At 37.0% G+C, this 17359-nt stretch overlaps 1 protein-coding gene across 2 annotated transcripts in view; it reads right to left on the bottom strand.

Moving 5' to 3' along the window:
• NPEPPS (aminopeptidase puromycin sensitive) overlaps positions 1–17359 on the bottom strand; it is a 95638-nt gene that overhangs the window by 69797 nt on the left and 8482 nt on the right. Inside the window, exon 2 of one of the 2 annotated variants that reach the window (XM_023243586.2) lies at positions 15923–16007. In XM_023243586.2, coding sequence (XP_023099354.1) covers positions 15923–16007 — 85 coding nt within the window. Of the gene's footprint in view, positions 1–13072; positions 13208–15922; positions 16008–17359 lie in introns of those variants that run through there. The other variant, XM_045044852.1, reaches the window with a different exon arrangement.

Raw genomic sequence — 17359 nt, forward strand, 5'->3', positions numbered from 1 at the left:
GTTGGAAGTTTCACATTTCCTGATTACAAAGGTATAGTAACCAAAAAAAAAAAAAAAAAAAAAGACTAATGGAATAGAATCAAGAGCCCAAAAATAAACTCTTGCATATATGATCAAATGATTTTCAACAAGGGTACGAAAAGTATTCAATGGGGAAAAGTAATCTTTAAAAAAGAAATAGTGCTGGGGGGCACATGCACCCCAAAGTTTACAGCAGCGCCATCAACAATAGCCACAGTATGGAAAGAGCCCAAATGTCCAACAACAGATGAGTGGATAAAGAAGATGTGGTATATATATACAATGGAGTATTACTCAGCATTCAAAAAGAATGAAATCTTGCCATTTGCAACTACATAGATAGAACTAGAGGGTATTATGCTAAGAGAAATTAAGTCAGAGAAAGACAAATATCATACGACTTCACTCCTATGAGGCATTTAAGATACAAAACAGATGAACATAAGGAAAGGGAAGCAAAAATAACATAAAAACAAGGAAGGGGACAAAACCTAAGACTCTTAAATACAGAGAACAAACTGAGGGTTGCTGGAGGGGTTGTGTGTGGGGAGGTGGGCTAAATGGGTAAGGAGCATTAAGAAAGGCACTTGATGGGATGAGCACTGGGTATTATACATAGGGGATGAATCACTGGAATCTACTCCTGAAATCATTATTGTGCTATATGCTAACTAACTTAGATGTAAATTAAAAAAAGAAGAAGAAAAAGAATAGTTCTGGGAAAACTGGATATCTATACGCAAAAGAATAAAGTTGGACTTTTTAAAAAATGTTTATTTCTTATTTATTTTGAGAGAGAGAGAGAGAGAGAGAGAGAGAGAGAGAGAGAGAGAGAGAGAAAGAGAGAACAAGCAGGGGAGGGGCAGAGAGAGGGAGAGAGAAAATCCCAAACAGACTCCACTCTGACAGCTTGAAGCCTGATGTAGGGCTCCATCCCACAGTCTGTGAGATGGTGACCTGAGCTGAAATTAAGAGTTGACACTTAACTGACCAAGTCACCCAGATGCCTCTAAAGTTGGACTTGTTGAATCACCATACTGTACACCTAAAACTAACATAACACTGTAAGGGTTCCCCCTGCCTTTTTTGGGAATCTCTACACCTAACATGGGGCTCAAACTCACAACCCAAGATCAAGAGTCACATGCTCTTTAGACTGAACCAGCCAGGCACCCCTATAACACTGTATGTTAACTGTACTGGATTAAAATACAAAACTTAAAAAAATGAGCTCAGGGTGCCTAGATGGCTCCATCAGTTAAGAATCTGACTCTTGATTTCAGCTGAGGTTATAATCTCATGATTAGTGGGATTGAGCCAAAGTCAGGCTCCAAGCTGAGTGTGGAGCCTGTTTGGGATTCTCTCTCTCCCTCTCTCTCTGCCCATCCCCCATTTGCACTCTTTCTCTCTCTCTCAAAAATAAAATAAAAATAAAACTTTTTTTAAAAATGAGCTCAAATGAATCAAAGACCTGAATATGAGAACTCACACTACAAAACTCTTAAAAGAAAATGCAGGTGCACCTGGATGGCTCAGTCGGTTGAGTGTCCGACTTTGGCTCAGGTCACAATCTCACAGTTCATGAGTTAAAGCCCAATATCGGGCTCACTGCTGTCAGCTTGTCAGTGCAGAGCCCACTTCAGATCCTTTATCCCCCTTTCTCTGCCCCTCCTCTGTTTGTGCTCTCCCAAAAAATGAATAAGTGTTTTTTAAAAATGCCAAAGTTTCAGGGGTGCCTGGGTGGCTCAGTCGGTTAAGCATCCAACTTCGGCTCAGGTCATGATCTCGAGGTTTGTGAGTTCGAGCCCTGCGTCAGGCTCTGTGCTGAGAGCTGAGAGCCTGGAGCCTGCTTCAGATTCTGTGTCTCCCTCTCTCTCTGCCCCTCACCTGCTCACGCTCTCTGTCTTTCAATAATAAATAAACGTTAAAAAAAATGCAAAAGTTTCTGGGAATGCAAGCTGGTGCAGCCACTCTGGAAAACAGTATGGAGGTTCCTCAAAAAACTAAAAATAGAACTACCCTACGATTCAGCAATTGCACTACTAGGTATTTATCCAAGGGATACAGATGTGCTGTTTCGAAGGGACACATGCACCCCCATGTTTATAACAGCACTATCAACAATAGCCAAAGTATGGAAAGAGCCCAAATGTCCATCGATGGATGAATGGATAAAGATGTGGTGTATACATATATATATATATATATATATATATATACATACACATATATATATATATGTATGTATATATATATACATACATATGTATATATATTTACATACACACAGTGGAGTATTACTCAGCAATCAAAAAGAATGAAATCTTGCCATTTGCAACTACGTGGATGGAACTGGAAGGTATTATGCTAAGCGAAATTAGTCAGAGAAAGACAAAAATCATATGACTTCACTCATATGAGGACTTTAAGAAACAAAACAGATGAACATAAGGGAAGGGAAACAAAAATAATATAAAAACAGGGAGGGGGACAAAACAGAAGAGACTCATAAATATGGAGACAAACTGAGGATTACTGGAGGAGTTGTGGGAGGGGGGATGGGCTGAATGGGTAAGGGGCATTAAGGAATCTACTCCTGAAATCATTGTTGAACTATATGCTAACTAATTTGGATGTAAATTAAAAAATAATAATTTAATTTAAAAAATGCAAGTTTCATGACATTGGATTTGGCAACGACTCCTTGGATATTATGCCAAAAGCACAAGCAACAAAAGAAAAAGCTGAACCGCATCAAAATTAAAAACTGTTGTACATCAGAACACAATCAACAGAGTGAAAGGCAATGTACAGAATGTATGAGCATGCATGAGCCAGGAAGAGGCAGAGGAGAAGGAAGAGACAGAATCCCAACCAGGCTCCACGCTGCCAGAGCAGAGCTTGACACAGGGCTTGAACTCAACTGTGAGGTCAAGACCTGAGTCAAAACCAAGAGCTGAACACCCAACTGACTGAGCCACACAGGTGCCCCCCATCTCATTATTAAAGACCTATTTCTTGTGGTTCTTTTTACTCAGTACATCATGTCTGGGTCTCAAAAACTATTGGAAGGCATACTAAAAGGCAGAAAATGCAATTTGAAGAGACTAAACAAACATCAAAACCAGAGTCAGTTATGACAGGAATGTTGGAATTATGTGACCAGGATTTTTGTTTTAAACTATGATTGATATGCTAAGAGCTTTAATGAAAAAAGTAGACACGTGCAAGAACTGACAGATAATGTAAGCAGAGAGATAGAAATACTAAAAGGAATTTAAAAAATGATAGAAATCAAAAACAGTAACAGAAATGAAGAATGCCTTTGATGGGTTGGTTGTTAGACTGGTCATGGCTGAGGAAACCATCTCTGAGCCTGCAGACATGACAAAAGAAACCTCCAAAACTGAGGGTAAAAGTGGGGGAAGGGACGAGGGGGGGAACAGAACAAAATGTCCAAGAATTATGGGAAAACTTTAGGTGTAACCATGATGGGACTACCAGAGGGACAAGAAAAGTAAAGGAATGGAAGCAATATTTGGAGCAATAAAGGCTGAGAATTTCTCCCAAATTAATGTCAGATACCAAACTACAGATCCAGGAAGCTCAGAGAAGACCAAGCAGGATAAATGTAAAAAAACAAAAAAACAAAACCCAAAACCTCTAAACCTAGGCATATCATATTCAAACTTTAGGAAATCAAACATAAAGAAAAAGTCTTGAAAGAAGCCACAGGGGAAAAAAACACTTTATTTATAGAAGAGTAAGATAAGGATTACATTCAACTTCTCATCAATCACACTAGCAAGAAGAGAATGGAATGAAACATTTAAAGGGAAGAAAGAAAAACTAACTAGAATTCTGTATCCTTGAAACTGATCCTTCAGTGGCATTCACTTTCAAATGCCCCCTCTCTGTAAAGAGAGCTTTCATATTATTCTTCCTTTCTGTTCTTACATTCTAATATGCTTTTGCCGGCTGCTCATTAAAGAAAAAAAAAAGATCCTTCAAAAGTGAAATATAATACTCCTCTCAATCTGGCTGTGAACCTAAACTGTTCTAAAATAAAATTAAGTCTTAAGGGACACCTGGGTGGTTCAGTAAATGTCTGACTTCAGCTCAGGTCATGATCTCATGGTTTGTGAGTTCAAGCCCTGCATCAGGGACAGTGCAGAGCCTGCCTGGGATTCTCTCCCCGTCTCTGCCTCTCTCCCACTGATATGCACGCATGCACACATGCGCTCTCTCTCTCTCTCAAAATAAATAAACTTAAAACAAAATTAAGTCTTAAAAACAAGTGAGGAAAAATAAACTTTCTCAGGTAAACAAAAATTGAGGGAATTTGTTACCAGTAGACATGCTTCGCAAGATATGTTAAAAGAAGTTCTTTAGGGGCTCCTGGGTGGCTCAATCAGTTAAGCACTGGACTCTTGAGCACTTGGACTCTGAGATCATGATCTCAGGTCATGATCTCACAGTTTATGAGACCGAGCCCTGAGTCAGGAAGCTTACTTGGGATTCTCTCTCTCCTCTTTCTCTGCCATTCCCCTGTGCATGCTCGCTCGCTCTCTCTCTCTCTCTCTCTCTCAAAATAAACATGAAAAAAAAAAAGTTCTTTAGAGAAAAGGAAAATTATATAGGTCAGAAACTTGGATCTATACAAAGGAAGAGCACTATAGAATGAATAAATGAAGGTAAAATAAAAATATTTTTGTTATTTTTAAGTGCTCTAAACGATAATTTGTTCAAAATATTAATAATAACAATGTATTTGATTAGGTTGGCTTGTGTGTGTGTGTGTGTGTGTGTGTGTGTGTGTGTGTGTGTACGCATGTGCTTATGCATAAGGGAAATGAATGATAGCAATGATACAAGGCATGGCAGGAAGGAATTGGGAATATTTTGTTATTATATGGTGCCTATACTACTTGGGAAGCATGATGGTGTTATATGAAAGTGACTGAATTAGTTATAAATGTATACTGCAAAATCTAGGGAAACCACTTTAAAAAATTTACAGATTAAAAGTAAAGGGACGGAGGGGTGCCTGGGTGGCTCAGTCAGTTGAGCGTCTGACTTCAGTTTAGGTCATGATCTCACAGCTTGTGCGTTCAAGCCCCACGTTGGGCTCTGTGCTGACAGCTCAAAGCCTGGAGCCTGCTTCAGATTCTGTGTCTCCCTCTTTCTCTCTGCCCCTCCCCCATTCACGCTCTGTCTCTCTCGCTCAAAAATAAACATTAAAAGAAAATAATTTTTAAAATTTTTGAAAAAAGTAAAGGGATGGAAACAGATACACTAATGAAAACAAGTGCAAGCAGCTGTATTAATTTCAGGCAGAGCTGATTTCAAAGCAAAAAGAGAGGAACATTACATAACGAGAGAGGGGCCAATACTCCAAGAAGACATAACAATCCCTACTGTGTATGTGTCTAACAACAAAGCATCAAAATACATGAGGCAAAACCTGAAAGAATGGCAAGGAGAAATACATGAATCTAGTATTAGAGCTGAGACCTTAACATCCTTCTATCAGAAATAAATAGACTCAGGGGCGCCTGGGTGGCGCAGTCGGTTAAGCGTCCGACTTCAGCCAGGTCACGATCTCGCGGTCTGTGAGTTCGAGCCCCGCGTCGGGGTCTGGGCTGATGGCTCAGAGCCTGGAGCCTGTTTCCGATTCTGTGTCTCCCTCTCTCTCTGGCCCTCCCCCGTTCATGCTCTGTCTCTCTCTGTCCCAAAAATAAATAAGCGTTGAAAAAAAAAAAAAAAGAAAGAAAGAAATAGACTCAGCAGCAGAAAATCTGTAAGGATACAGTTGAACTCAACAACACCATCAATCAACTGGATATAATTGACATCTATAGACTATTTCATTAAACAGAATGTGTTACACATTTTACTCAAGCTCATTTGGAACATTCATCAAGACAGACCATATTTTGTGTCATAAAACACACTTTAAACTAAAAGAATACACATCAGGGCACCTGGGTGGCTCGGTCAGTTAAGTATCTGACTTTGGTTCAGGGCATGATCTCACGGTTCATAGGTTTGAGCCCCACATCAGGCTCTGTGCTGACAGCTCAGAGCCTGGAGCCTGCTTTGGATTCTGTGTCTCCCTCTCTCTCTGCTCCTTCCCCACTCATGCTCTGTCTCTCTCTCAAAAAGAAACATTTTTTAAAAATTAAAAATAAATAAATAAGAGAATAGAAATCTAAAACCTCTGCTTTTTGACCACAAAGGAATTAAACTAGAAATCAGTAACAGAAAAATAGCTGGAAAAATCCCCAAATACTTGGAAATTAAATTATATATATATATTTATATTTTATATATATACAAATATTATATATTAATATTAATTATATAAATTAATTATATATTAATATATTAATATTATATATTATATATATAATATATATATTATATATATATAAAATAACACAGGTCAAAGAAGAAATCTCAAGAGAAACCTTTAAATATTTTAACTAAATGAAAATGCAAATACAACTTATCAAAGTTTGTGGGATTCAGTGAAAGAAGTGCTTAGAGGGAAATTTATAGTACTGAAAACATATATTAGAAAAGAAGATCTAATTTCAATTATCTAGGGGTACCTAGCTAGATCAGTCAGAAGATACAACTCTTGATCTTGGGGTTCTGATTCAAGCCCCACATTGGGTGTAGAGTTTACTTATAAATAAATAAATAAAATCATCTAAGCTTCCACGTTAGGAAACTAGAAAAAGTTTTTTAAATCCAAATTAAATCCAAAATAAGCAGACAAAAATAAGTAATAAAAATTTGAGCAGAAATCAATGAAATTTAAACTAGAAAAACAGGGGGCACCTGGGTCACTCAGTTAAGTGCCCAATTCTTGATTTTGGCTCAGGTCATGATCTCATGGTTTGTGGGATTGAGCCCTACATCAGGCTCCATGCTGACAGCACAAAGCCCGCTTGGGATTCTCTCTCCCCCTCTCTCTCTGCCCCTTCCCTGCTTGCACGTGTGTGCTCTCTCTCATTCTCAAATAGACTTTAAAAACATAATAAAAGAAAATAAAATAGAAAGTCAGTAGAGAAAAATCAACAAAAAAACCCACAAAACTGATTCTTTGAAAAAAAAAATCAATAATCCTCTAGCCAGGTTAAGGGAAAAAGAGAGAAGACACAAATTACTAAAATCACAAGTGAAAGAGGGAACATCAGTACAGACCCCATGGACATTAAAAAGATAATACAGAAATATTATAAAGAAGTCTCTGCCCACAAATTTAAAAACCTCAATGAAATGGACCAATTCCTTGAAACATACAATCTACTAAAACTCACACAAGAAGAAACAGATAATCTGAATAGCTATATATCTATTAAAGAATTCAATCAATAATAATCCTCCAAAACAGAAAGCACAGGCCCAGATAGGTTCACTTGTGAATTCTACCAAACATTTAAGTAAGAAATTATATACATTCTCTACACTCTCTTCCAGAAGATAGAAGCAGAACTCATTTTATGAGTTCCTAACTTCCTAACTCATTTTATGAAGTCAGCACTACCATAACATCAAAACAAAAGACATACAAGAAAACTATCAACCAATATCTCTTATGAATGTAAACACAAAAATCCTCAACAAAATATTAGCAAATCAAATGCAGCAACATATAAAAATATAAAAAGAGGGCCGTCTGGGTGGCTCAGTCAGTTAAGCATTCAACTTCAGCTCAGGTCATGATCTCACAGTTTGTGAGTTTGAGCCCCATGTTGGGTTCTGTGCTGATAGCTCAGAGCCTGGAGCCTGCTTCAGATTCTGTCTCCCTTTCTCTCTGTCCCTCCCCCATAAATCCCCCTCACTCAAAAATAAATACGTGTTTAAAAAAAAGAAAAAGAAAAAAATATATAAAAAGAGTTATGGGCCATGACCAAGTGGAATTTATCCTAGAATGCAAGGCTGTTTCAACACTCAAAAATCAACTAATGTACTTCATCATAACAGCCTAAAGAAGAAAAATCACACAATCATCACATGTACAAAAAGCATTTGACAAAATCCAATGCCTATTCATGATAAAAACTCTCAGCAAAGTAGAAATGGATGAATTTCTTCAACTTGAAATTCCAAGCTTTCCAGCTAAGATGAGGAACAAAGAAAGCAAAGATATCCCTTCTCATCACTGCTTTTCAACGTTGTACTGAAAATCCTAACACAGTAAGACAAGAAAAGGAAACAAAAGGTATACATACTGGGATGGTAGAAATAAAACTGTCCTTGTTCATAGATGACATGGTCATGTAGAAAATTCAAAAGGATTAGCAAAAAACTGGAACTAATAAGCAATTATAATAAGGTTGCATGATATAAGATTAATACACATAAGTCAATCACTTTTCTATATGCCAGTAATGAATAAGTGGTATTTAAAATTAAAACCACATTATCATTTACATTATCATATTCAAAAATGAAACAATGAGGTATAAATCTAACAAAATATATAGAAGATCCATATGAAAAAAACACAAAACTCTAACAAAAGATACCAAAGAACTAAATAAATGGAGAGATATTCCATGTTCATGAGTAAGAAGGCTCCATACTGTCAAGATGTCATTTCCTCCCAACTTGATCTATAGATTCAATCCCAATCCCAATCAAAATCCCAGCAAGTTGTTTTGTGGATACTGAAAAACTGATTCTAAAGTTTATATGGAGAGGCAAACAACCTAGAATAGCCAACACAATACTGAAGAACAAAGTCAGAGGACTGACACTACCCTACTTCAAATCTTACCATAAAGTCTACAGTAATCAAGATAGTGTGGTTTTGGAAAAACAAAAGGCAAGTATATCAATGGAAGAGCATAGAGAGCCTAGAAGTAGATAAATACATAATTTAAATACATAAGTATTTAATACAGTCATAAATACAGTCATATTGATTTTTGACATAGGAGAAAAAGCAATACAAGGGAGCTATCTTTCTGATATATGGTGCTGTTAACTGGACATCCACATGCAAACAATCTACACATAGACCTTACATCTTTTACAAAACCTAACTCAAAATGGATTATAGACCTAAATGAAAATGCAAAGCTATGAACCCCCTGGAAGATAACACTGGAGAAAACCTAAATGATCTTGAGTATTGTGATGGCTTTTTATTTTAAAAAAAAATTTGTTTTAAAACATTTATTTATTTTTGAAGGAGAGACAGCGTGAGTGAGGGAGGAGCAGAGAAAGAGGAAGACACAGAATCTGAAGAAGGTTCCAGACTCTGAGCAGTGAGCAGAGAGCCAGATATGGCACTCCAATTCACGAGCTGTGAGATCATGACCTGAGCCAAAGTCAGACACTTAACCGACTGAGCCAACTAGGTGCCCCAGTGATGACTTTTTAGATAAAACACCCAGGATATAATCCATGAAAAAGAAATGATAACCTGGACTTAATTAAAATCTAAAAATTCTGCTCTGAAAAAGACAATATCAAGAGAATGAAAAGACAAGCCACAGATTGGGAGAAAATATCTGCAAAGGACACAGCTGATAAGGACTATTATCCAAAACATACAAAGGATTCTTAAAACTCAACAATAAGAAAAAGAACAATCCAGTTAATATTGTGTAAATGATCTGAACTGACATCTCACAGAAGATGATACACAGATGACAAGAAAGCATATGAAAGAGTTTCAACATCATGTGATTAGGCACCTGCAAATTAAAACAGTAATGACATACCACTCTACACCTACTAAAATAGCCAAAATCCAAAACACTGATAACAACAAATGCTTGGGAGCATGCAGAGCAACAGGAACTCTCACCCATTGATGGTGGGAATGCAAAATGATACAGTTACTTTGGAAGACAGTCTGGCAGTTTCTTACAAAACTAAACAGTTTTGTTTTTTAAATAATCTCTACATCCACTATGGGGCTCAAACTCACAACTTGGCAAACAAGAATTAGATGCTCTACCAACTGAGCCAGCCAGGGCCCCCTAAATGCACTCTTATCATAGGATCCAGCAACCATGCTCCTTGGTATCTATCAAAAGGAGCTGAAAACGTACATCCTCACAAAAACCTGCACGTGGATATTTACAGCAACTTTACTCCTAACTGCCAAAACTTTAGAGTAACCCAGAAGTCCTTCAATAGGTAAATGGACAAATAAACTGGTATATACAGACAATGGAATATTATTCAGAGCTAAAAAGAAATGAACTCTCAAGCAATGACGAAAAGACATGGAGAAACTTAAGTGCATTAATACTAAGTGAAAGAAGCCAATCTGAAAAGGCAACATACTGCACTATGACTCCAACTATATGACATTCTAGAAAAGACTATGGAGACAATAAAAAGATTAGTGGTTGCCAGGGGTTAGGAAGGAGGATTGGCAGAGCACAGAGGATTTTTAGGGCAGTGAAACAGTTGTGTGTGGTACAGTAATGGTGACTACATTTGTTAAAACCCACAGAATGTATAACACCAAGAGTGAACCCTAATGTAAACTATGGACTCTGAGTGTTAATGAGGTGCTAATGTAGGTTCATCTACTGTAACAAATGTACCATTCTGGTTCAGGATGTTGATTATGAGGGGAAAGGGGGTGGGTGGGACAAGGAATATATGGGAAATCTGCACTTTTTACTTGAAACCGCTCTAGAAAAATGAAGTTTACTAGCACAAAAAATAAAATCAGAGGCGCCTGGGTGGCGCAGTCAGTTAAGGGTCCAGCTCTTGATCTTGGCTCAGGTAAAGATCTCACCGTTTATGAGTTCAAGCCCCACATAGGGCACTGTGCTGATGGTGCAGAGCTCGCTTGGGATTCTGTCTCTTCTCTCTGCCCCTCCCCACCTGGGTGTGCGCACATGCTCTCAAAAGAAACTCTGAAATGAATGAATGAAGGGGCGCCTGGGTGGCTTAGTCAGTTAAGCATTCGACTTTGGTTCAGGTCATGATGTCACAGTTCGTGAGTTCGAGCCCCGCGTTGGGCTCTGTGCTGACAGCTCAGAGGCTGGAGCCTGCTTCAGATTCTGTGTCTCCCTCTCCCTCTCTCTCTCTCTGTTCTCCCCGACTCGCACTCTGTCTCTCTCTCAAAAATACATAAACGTTAAAAAAAAATTTTATAAAATGAATGAGTAAATAAATAAAATCACCATTTAATTCAGAAAACAGGAGGTCCTGGAAGTTACCAAAGACCTGGGAAAATATCCGGTTCTTCAATACAGCCTGGAGTGGTGGTTAGCTTCTGCATTTACATACCCATTCTTCAGAAGAATAATAGCACATGATCGACTTTTATGTTCAAAATCCCCAAAACTCAGTATACTCAGGACCGGTAATTAAACCAGAGACAAAATAAAAATAAGAGCTCAGAAATAAGGCCATTTTAGTGCCCCCAAAAAGCTAGCTACCTAAGAAGAGGTATTATGCTAGATTCTGAATCTTTAAAAAGTATATACCACTGGAACACATACAGCAAACTAACACAGTTTGATGAATATATTTAATAGTAATACAGCACAGTATACATCAGTTTCAATTAAAAACTAGAAAAATTTCGCATGGGGTTTTTGTTTTGTTTTTTTTAATGTTTATTTTTGAGAGAGAGAGAGAGAGGGAGAGAGACAAAGCATGAGCAGAGGAGGGGCAGAGAGAGAGGGAGACACAGAATCCGAAGCAGGCTCCAGGCTCCGAGCTGTCAGCACAGAGCCCGACGCAGGGCTGCACCTCGTGAACCTCAAGATCATGACCTGGAGTGAAGTCGGATGCTTAACTGACTGAGCCACCCAGGGGCCCCGGGGTTTTTGCTCTTTTTAATGAGACCGCTATGCTCACGTCTTATTTTCATGTCCAAATGATAAAGAATATGCATAACACACCACAGTTCCCTGGGAGGCTGCAAATTCAAAAGAAATCAATATAGCTCACAAAAATGTTGCTGGCCAGAAAAGTTCTTTAAAATTTGAATATTTACGTGAGACGTGCACTCTTTGGTTTGGCCTCTGTTCCAACACACTTGTTTTCCTATATCCAGTCCAATTCATTCATGTTTTATTATTTGCTTAATCCCAACAGTAACTTTGGTTTGAGGCTCCTACTCTACACTGTTATTTATAATTAAACTCATACTTTGATTCTTTATTTAAAATTTCCTTATGGGGGTGCCTGGGTGGCTCAGTCAGTTGAGCGTCTGACTTCAGCTCAGGTCATGATCTCATGTGTCATGGGTTTGAGCCCCGCGTCGGGCTCTGTGCTGACAGCTCAGAGCCTGGAGCTTCGGATTCTGTGTCTCCCCTCTCTGCCCCTCCCCTGCTCATGCTCCCTCTCCCTCTCCCAAAAATAAACAAATATTAAAAAATTAAAAAAATAAAAAAAAAATAAAATTTCCTTATGAAATTCTGTATCATATTTCAATATATTTGTATTAAAAATGGGTATCTTCCCTTCTCTTTCAATTTTCCAGATTTGAGGGCTAGCACTTAATTGGTCATGCATGTATTTTTCCGAATGATGACAAAAACAACTCTATTGCAAAGAAATGGTAGTTTATTAATGTTATTCCTCTACCACACTTAACCGTATGACAGAATATATATTACTAATAGGCTTATAAAGGCCTATTGAAGCTTATGATCAAGTGTTAGGAACCATTCCTTTTTTTCAAGTTAATAGTTTTGTTCTGAATTATTAATATCTGGCAGTATTTCTGACTAAGCTGTTTCCTTTCATTAAACCCATACATGTGCTCTTATGCACACACTGAAAAATAGAATTCTACTTCAAGAATAAATGTGTTAAAATTTACATGCCTTACAAATAAACCAAAGTGATACTAGTGGACCTGAAAGTATGTATTAGAACCTTCTATGAAATATTATGTCGCCAATGGAAAATTGTTTCCTTATACAGCTAATGCCACAAACATACCTGACAGAGTATACACTAAGGGAAAAGTTGGCACAAAACTTTCAAGTGATCATTCTCCATGTGCTTATGCCCAAGCCATCTATTAACGATAAATTAAAAAACTCTTTACCTGTCAGGACCTGAGTTCAGGCACTCAAAAGTTTCGTATTTCTCTTGCAGAAGCTGATGACAATACTAATCCCTGCCCTGTGTAGGGAGGTGCACTCCTTGTACTGGGGCTTAAGTGCTAGTGATTTCACCAACCCTTGAAGTGCAGAACAGTAAAAAAAACAGTTTTCAGCCGTTTTTCTTACTCATTTCTCATTTTCTAAATACTACAAAGATCTCAATTAGGTTTTAAAATAAATTATTTCTGTTTAAAAGGCAGTGCCTTAGTTTAAGGAGACACATGCCAATAGGTCTTTCTGGGTGACTGCACATATCATAAGATGGCCTTTTCTCATCGATTAAAAACTTACACAGAGAAGCAACAATTTTGTGCTTTCAAACGATTTTCTGATTTTACCTTAAAGCACCAAGATTTAGTGGCTACAGATATGTAAATCAGTTTTGCAGAAAGCAATCTGTAATTATTAACAAGTACCGGACTAGATGAGATTAGCTAGGTTTAAAAAATGAGGGGCGCCTGGGTGGCTCAGTCGGTTGAGCGTCCGACTTCAGCTCGGGTCACGGTCTCGCGGTCCGTGGGTTCGAGCCCCGCGTCGGGCTCTGGGCTGATGGCTCAGAGCCTGGAGCCTGCTTCCGATTCTGTGTCTCCCTTTCTCTCTGCCCCTCCCCCGTTCATGCTCTGTCTCTCTCTGTCTCAAAAATAAATAAACGTTAAAAAAAAAATTTTTTTTTAAAAAATGAGTCCTATTGACTCAAATATTCCCCTGCCAACTCATACAGTCCTAGAAGGAGCTGGCAGTCAAATTTCCAACTACTAATTTCTAAAGAAACAATGTGTTGTACTCGCCCATAAGGTAAAAATCAAGAAATGCTACTCTGTCCAAGGGGAAAATTAAGCTGGGTATGTATCTAGAAGGCCAAATCTATGTTTCTGACTGAAACCTTAAAATACCACATTAATATAATTTCCCCTTTTCTTATCCCTTAAATTAGAGGTGCTTACACATGACCCTAGGTTTTTCCCATTGCTGTAGGAGAAATGAGTTGAAAAATATACCTTAGCTAGTTTTGAAGAAAATATTTTAAGTACCTAAAAAAAATTAATATTTTATCTGAATCTGTCTCCAAATCCCCTTACTTCCTATAAGCTTTCATTTCTCTTCTGACCCTCTTAGTGAGAACACAAACACTGCTTCCTTGATATTCAGGCTGGTATGAGCTTGGCACCATTCAGTTATGCATATTCAAAGCATTTAAGTTCTCTGAATTCTTTCCTGGCGTTTTAGTAGAGGAAGATAAAAACAAACCTGAGCTGAAACCATGCCAGCTGGAGGGTGCACATGTATTTTACTGGGCACCATTTAAAAACTCTGTATTAAATTTAAATGTTCTCTACCTGTAACAAAGCATGTTTGCATTGATATGCGTGGCTAAGGTGCTTATATTTTTCTTCACAGGTAAAGAAATTAAATCATCCCTCTTTCATTTACCAAACAATTGCTTTAATGTTGGCACTCACTCAAAGTCCATTGGAAGGATCTGTTCCTCTAACTTAAAATCACTGCAGTTTGATCTCATGTACAATCGAACATCAGTACTTCTTGGCAATAATCTGCTCAACTGATACTTTTTTTTTTTTTTTTTTTTTTGGGTCTTTCTATGGACAAAACAATCTAAGAAAAACTCACGAAATAAATACTGCCTGGTCATAAAATGTTACTTGTATGCTTCTTTTCAGAGTAAAGGAGAGGGGAAAGAGCAATACTAAATGGAAATTAAAGGGTCAAATTCCTAACTTATTTGATATCAAATGAAAAGATTTTTTCTTTTCTTTTTTTTAAAGTAAGCTCTACACACAACATGGGGCTTGAACTCACAACCCTGAGACCAAGAGTCACATGCTCCACCAACTGAGCCAGCCAGCCAGCGCCCGGATATCAAATGAAAAGATTTTATGGGGCTTCTGAGTGGCTTAGTCGGTTAAGCATCCAACTCTTGGTTTCAGCTCAGGTCATGCTCTCGCAGTTCGTGAGTTCAAGCACTGTGTTGGACTCTGTGCTGACGGACTGGAGCCTGCTTGGGATTCTCTCTCTCCCTCTCAAAATAAATAAATAAACTTAAAAAAAAAAAAAAAAGTAAAAAGCACTTCAGTTCCAGTATCAATATACTTGTGAGTTTTTGCCAAACTTGACAACTTTTTAAAAATGCAGCTTATGTGGGAATAGGATTTCAGGCCAAAACTGACTACTCAATTTAATCCTTATTGTAATTACAAGGTCTAAAATAGTTCTCATTTTAAAGATGCTAACTGAATTCCCATGTGTTCTATATAATGTTTCTTTTTAACATATTTTTACCCTGTAACTAACTTGGTCATCTAGCGTCTAACCTCCACATTCAATCTCATAAGGCCAATATTTTTCTCTCCATTACGAGTAAGATTTATTATCCCTGTTGTAATCTATTGCTCAAGAAGGAAAAAAAAAAACTTTTAAGAAAACCACATATGAACTAAGCCGCCTGGATGAACCAATTTTCATGTTCAAAGTACTTATTTTTAAAATAACTCTTTGGCTTTATATGCATGTTACTATATTATATGTATTTTACATTTATAAAAATGTAATCTGCCTAGAGTCAAAAAATAAGTTAACGTTTGAAGTAGAATTAAAATTGTGGCATTTCCTTAATCTCATAATATAGATTATTAAAATATTTCCCATGAACATCTAAAAATGTTTCCTATTTCTAAAGTAACAAACACTGATATCTTAATCTGAAAATGTATATATCACCATACACACATCATACACACAGAGAGACAGCAAATCAAATGGAAAACAGCTCTTACCTTCATCTCCCTCTGGTGCATATGAAGCTGTAATAATGTCAATATCAGCACAATTCATCACAATCTGATTGGTTGCCTGCCTCACCTAAAGGGAAAAGAAAAACCAGCAGTGTCAGAAATAGCCTAGATTAGTAACATGTACATCTTCACCTTAGCCTAATGTATGTCACAGGCAATTTTTTAAAACCCAGACATCACTAAAACCTAGGCTGAGTATTTATACATCACCATGGTAAAAATAAATGAGTTGTTTTAAGTAACCCAAGGCAATTTACACTTTCCAAATTATATTAAAAGCAATAATAAACACAAGTATTTCACAGAATTTAAACATCTGACCAATGAGCGAAATAAAAGCAATTTTTTTCTACTTGAAACTTTATTTAAAACAATTACAGTTTTTCAAATTAAAAAAAAATCAGGAAACATTTCTCATAGGTTGCAATTAATTATGTATTATAACCTATACATCAAGCCCATCATAAGACCTTCTGTAAGGATAGAGGAAGAAAAGTGATATCATAAACCATGTCAAAACTTCATAAAACTCTTTAAATTTTTTTCTTACCGAAGAAACATTTTGGATGTAACAGACACTAATGACTCACCATCAAGACCAAATAAACTTTTTAAGATTTTGTCTTATGTGCTTCAGATCCCCAAAATAAAATACAGACATAACGAAAGCCCCATCCTCTCTTCCTCATTCCCTGCAGCCACTCTCCAAAGGCTAATGTAGCTCTTTCTCACGTATGTATAGTACTTCTGCTACATATATAAATATCAGCAAGCAATGTTTTTAACTTTATACAAATAGTATCAAAGTGTATATAACCTTTGCAACCCGCTTTTTTCATTTAACATTGTTTCTGAGATGGGTAAATGCAGGCAGATGTAGATCTAACTCATTAGTTTTAACTTCTGCCTAGTGGTATTCCATTCTGTAAGTAAACCACAGTTATCCATTTCTGTCCTGAAGGAAGTTAGTTTAGTTCCATTTTTTTTTGTTGTTGTTATTTAAAATAGTGCTACAATACACATCTTGGTCCATGTTTTCTTATCCACCTTTTTCTTTACCAAGAATTACCCAATTATCCTCTAGAGTATTTTCAATTAATACTCCAATGAGCAAAGAAAAAAGAAATTTCACTTTCATTATCCTCTGAAAACTTAAAAATTTTTGACAATCTGATGAGTCTTAAATGGTATTTCACTGTTGCATTAATTAGAATTTCCCTTATTACTAGTAACACTAATAAGCATCTTTCCTAAAAGTTTCTTTCTTCCTTTTTTTTTTTTTTTTGCCATTGTTTTTCCTCTGCAAATTGTCCATTCATAACCTTTGCCCATTTTTCAATTTGGTTGTAACCATGGTTTTACATACTTGTTGCATTAAACAGAAACTCAAATTCATTTTCAGACATTTGAAAAGTCTAA

This window comes from Felis catus, chromosome E1 (genome assembly GCF_018350175.1).
Source record: "Felis catus isolate Fca126 chromosome E1, F.catus_Fca126_mat1.0, whole genome shotgun sequence".
Lineage (NCBI taxonomy): Eukaryota > Metazoa > Chordata > Mammalia > Carnivora > Felidae > Felis > Felis catus.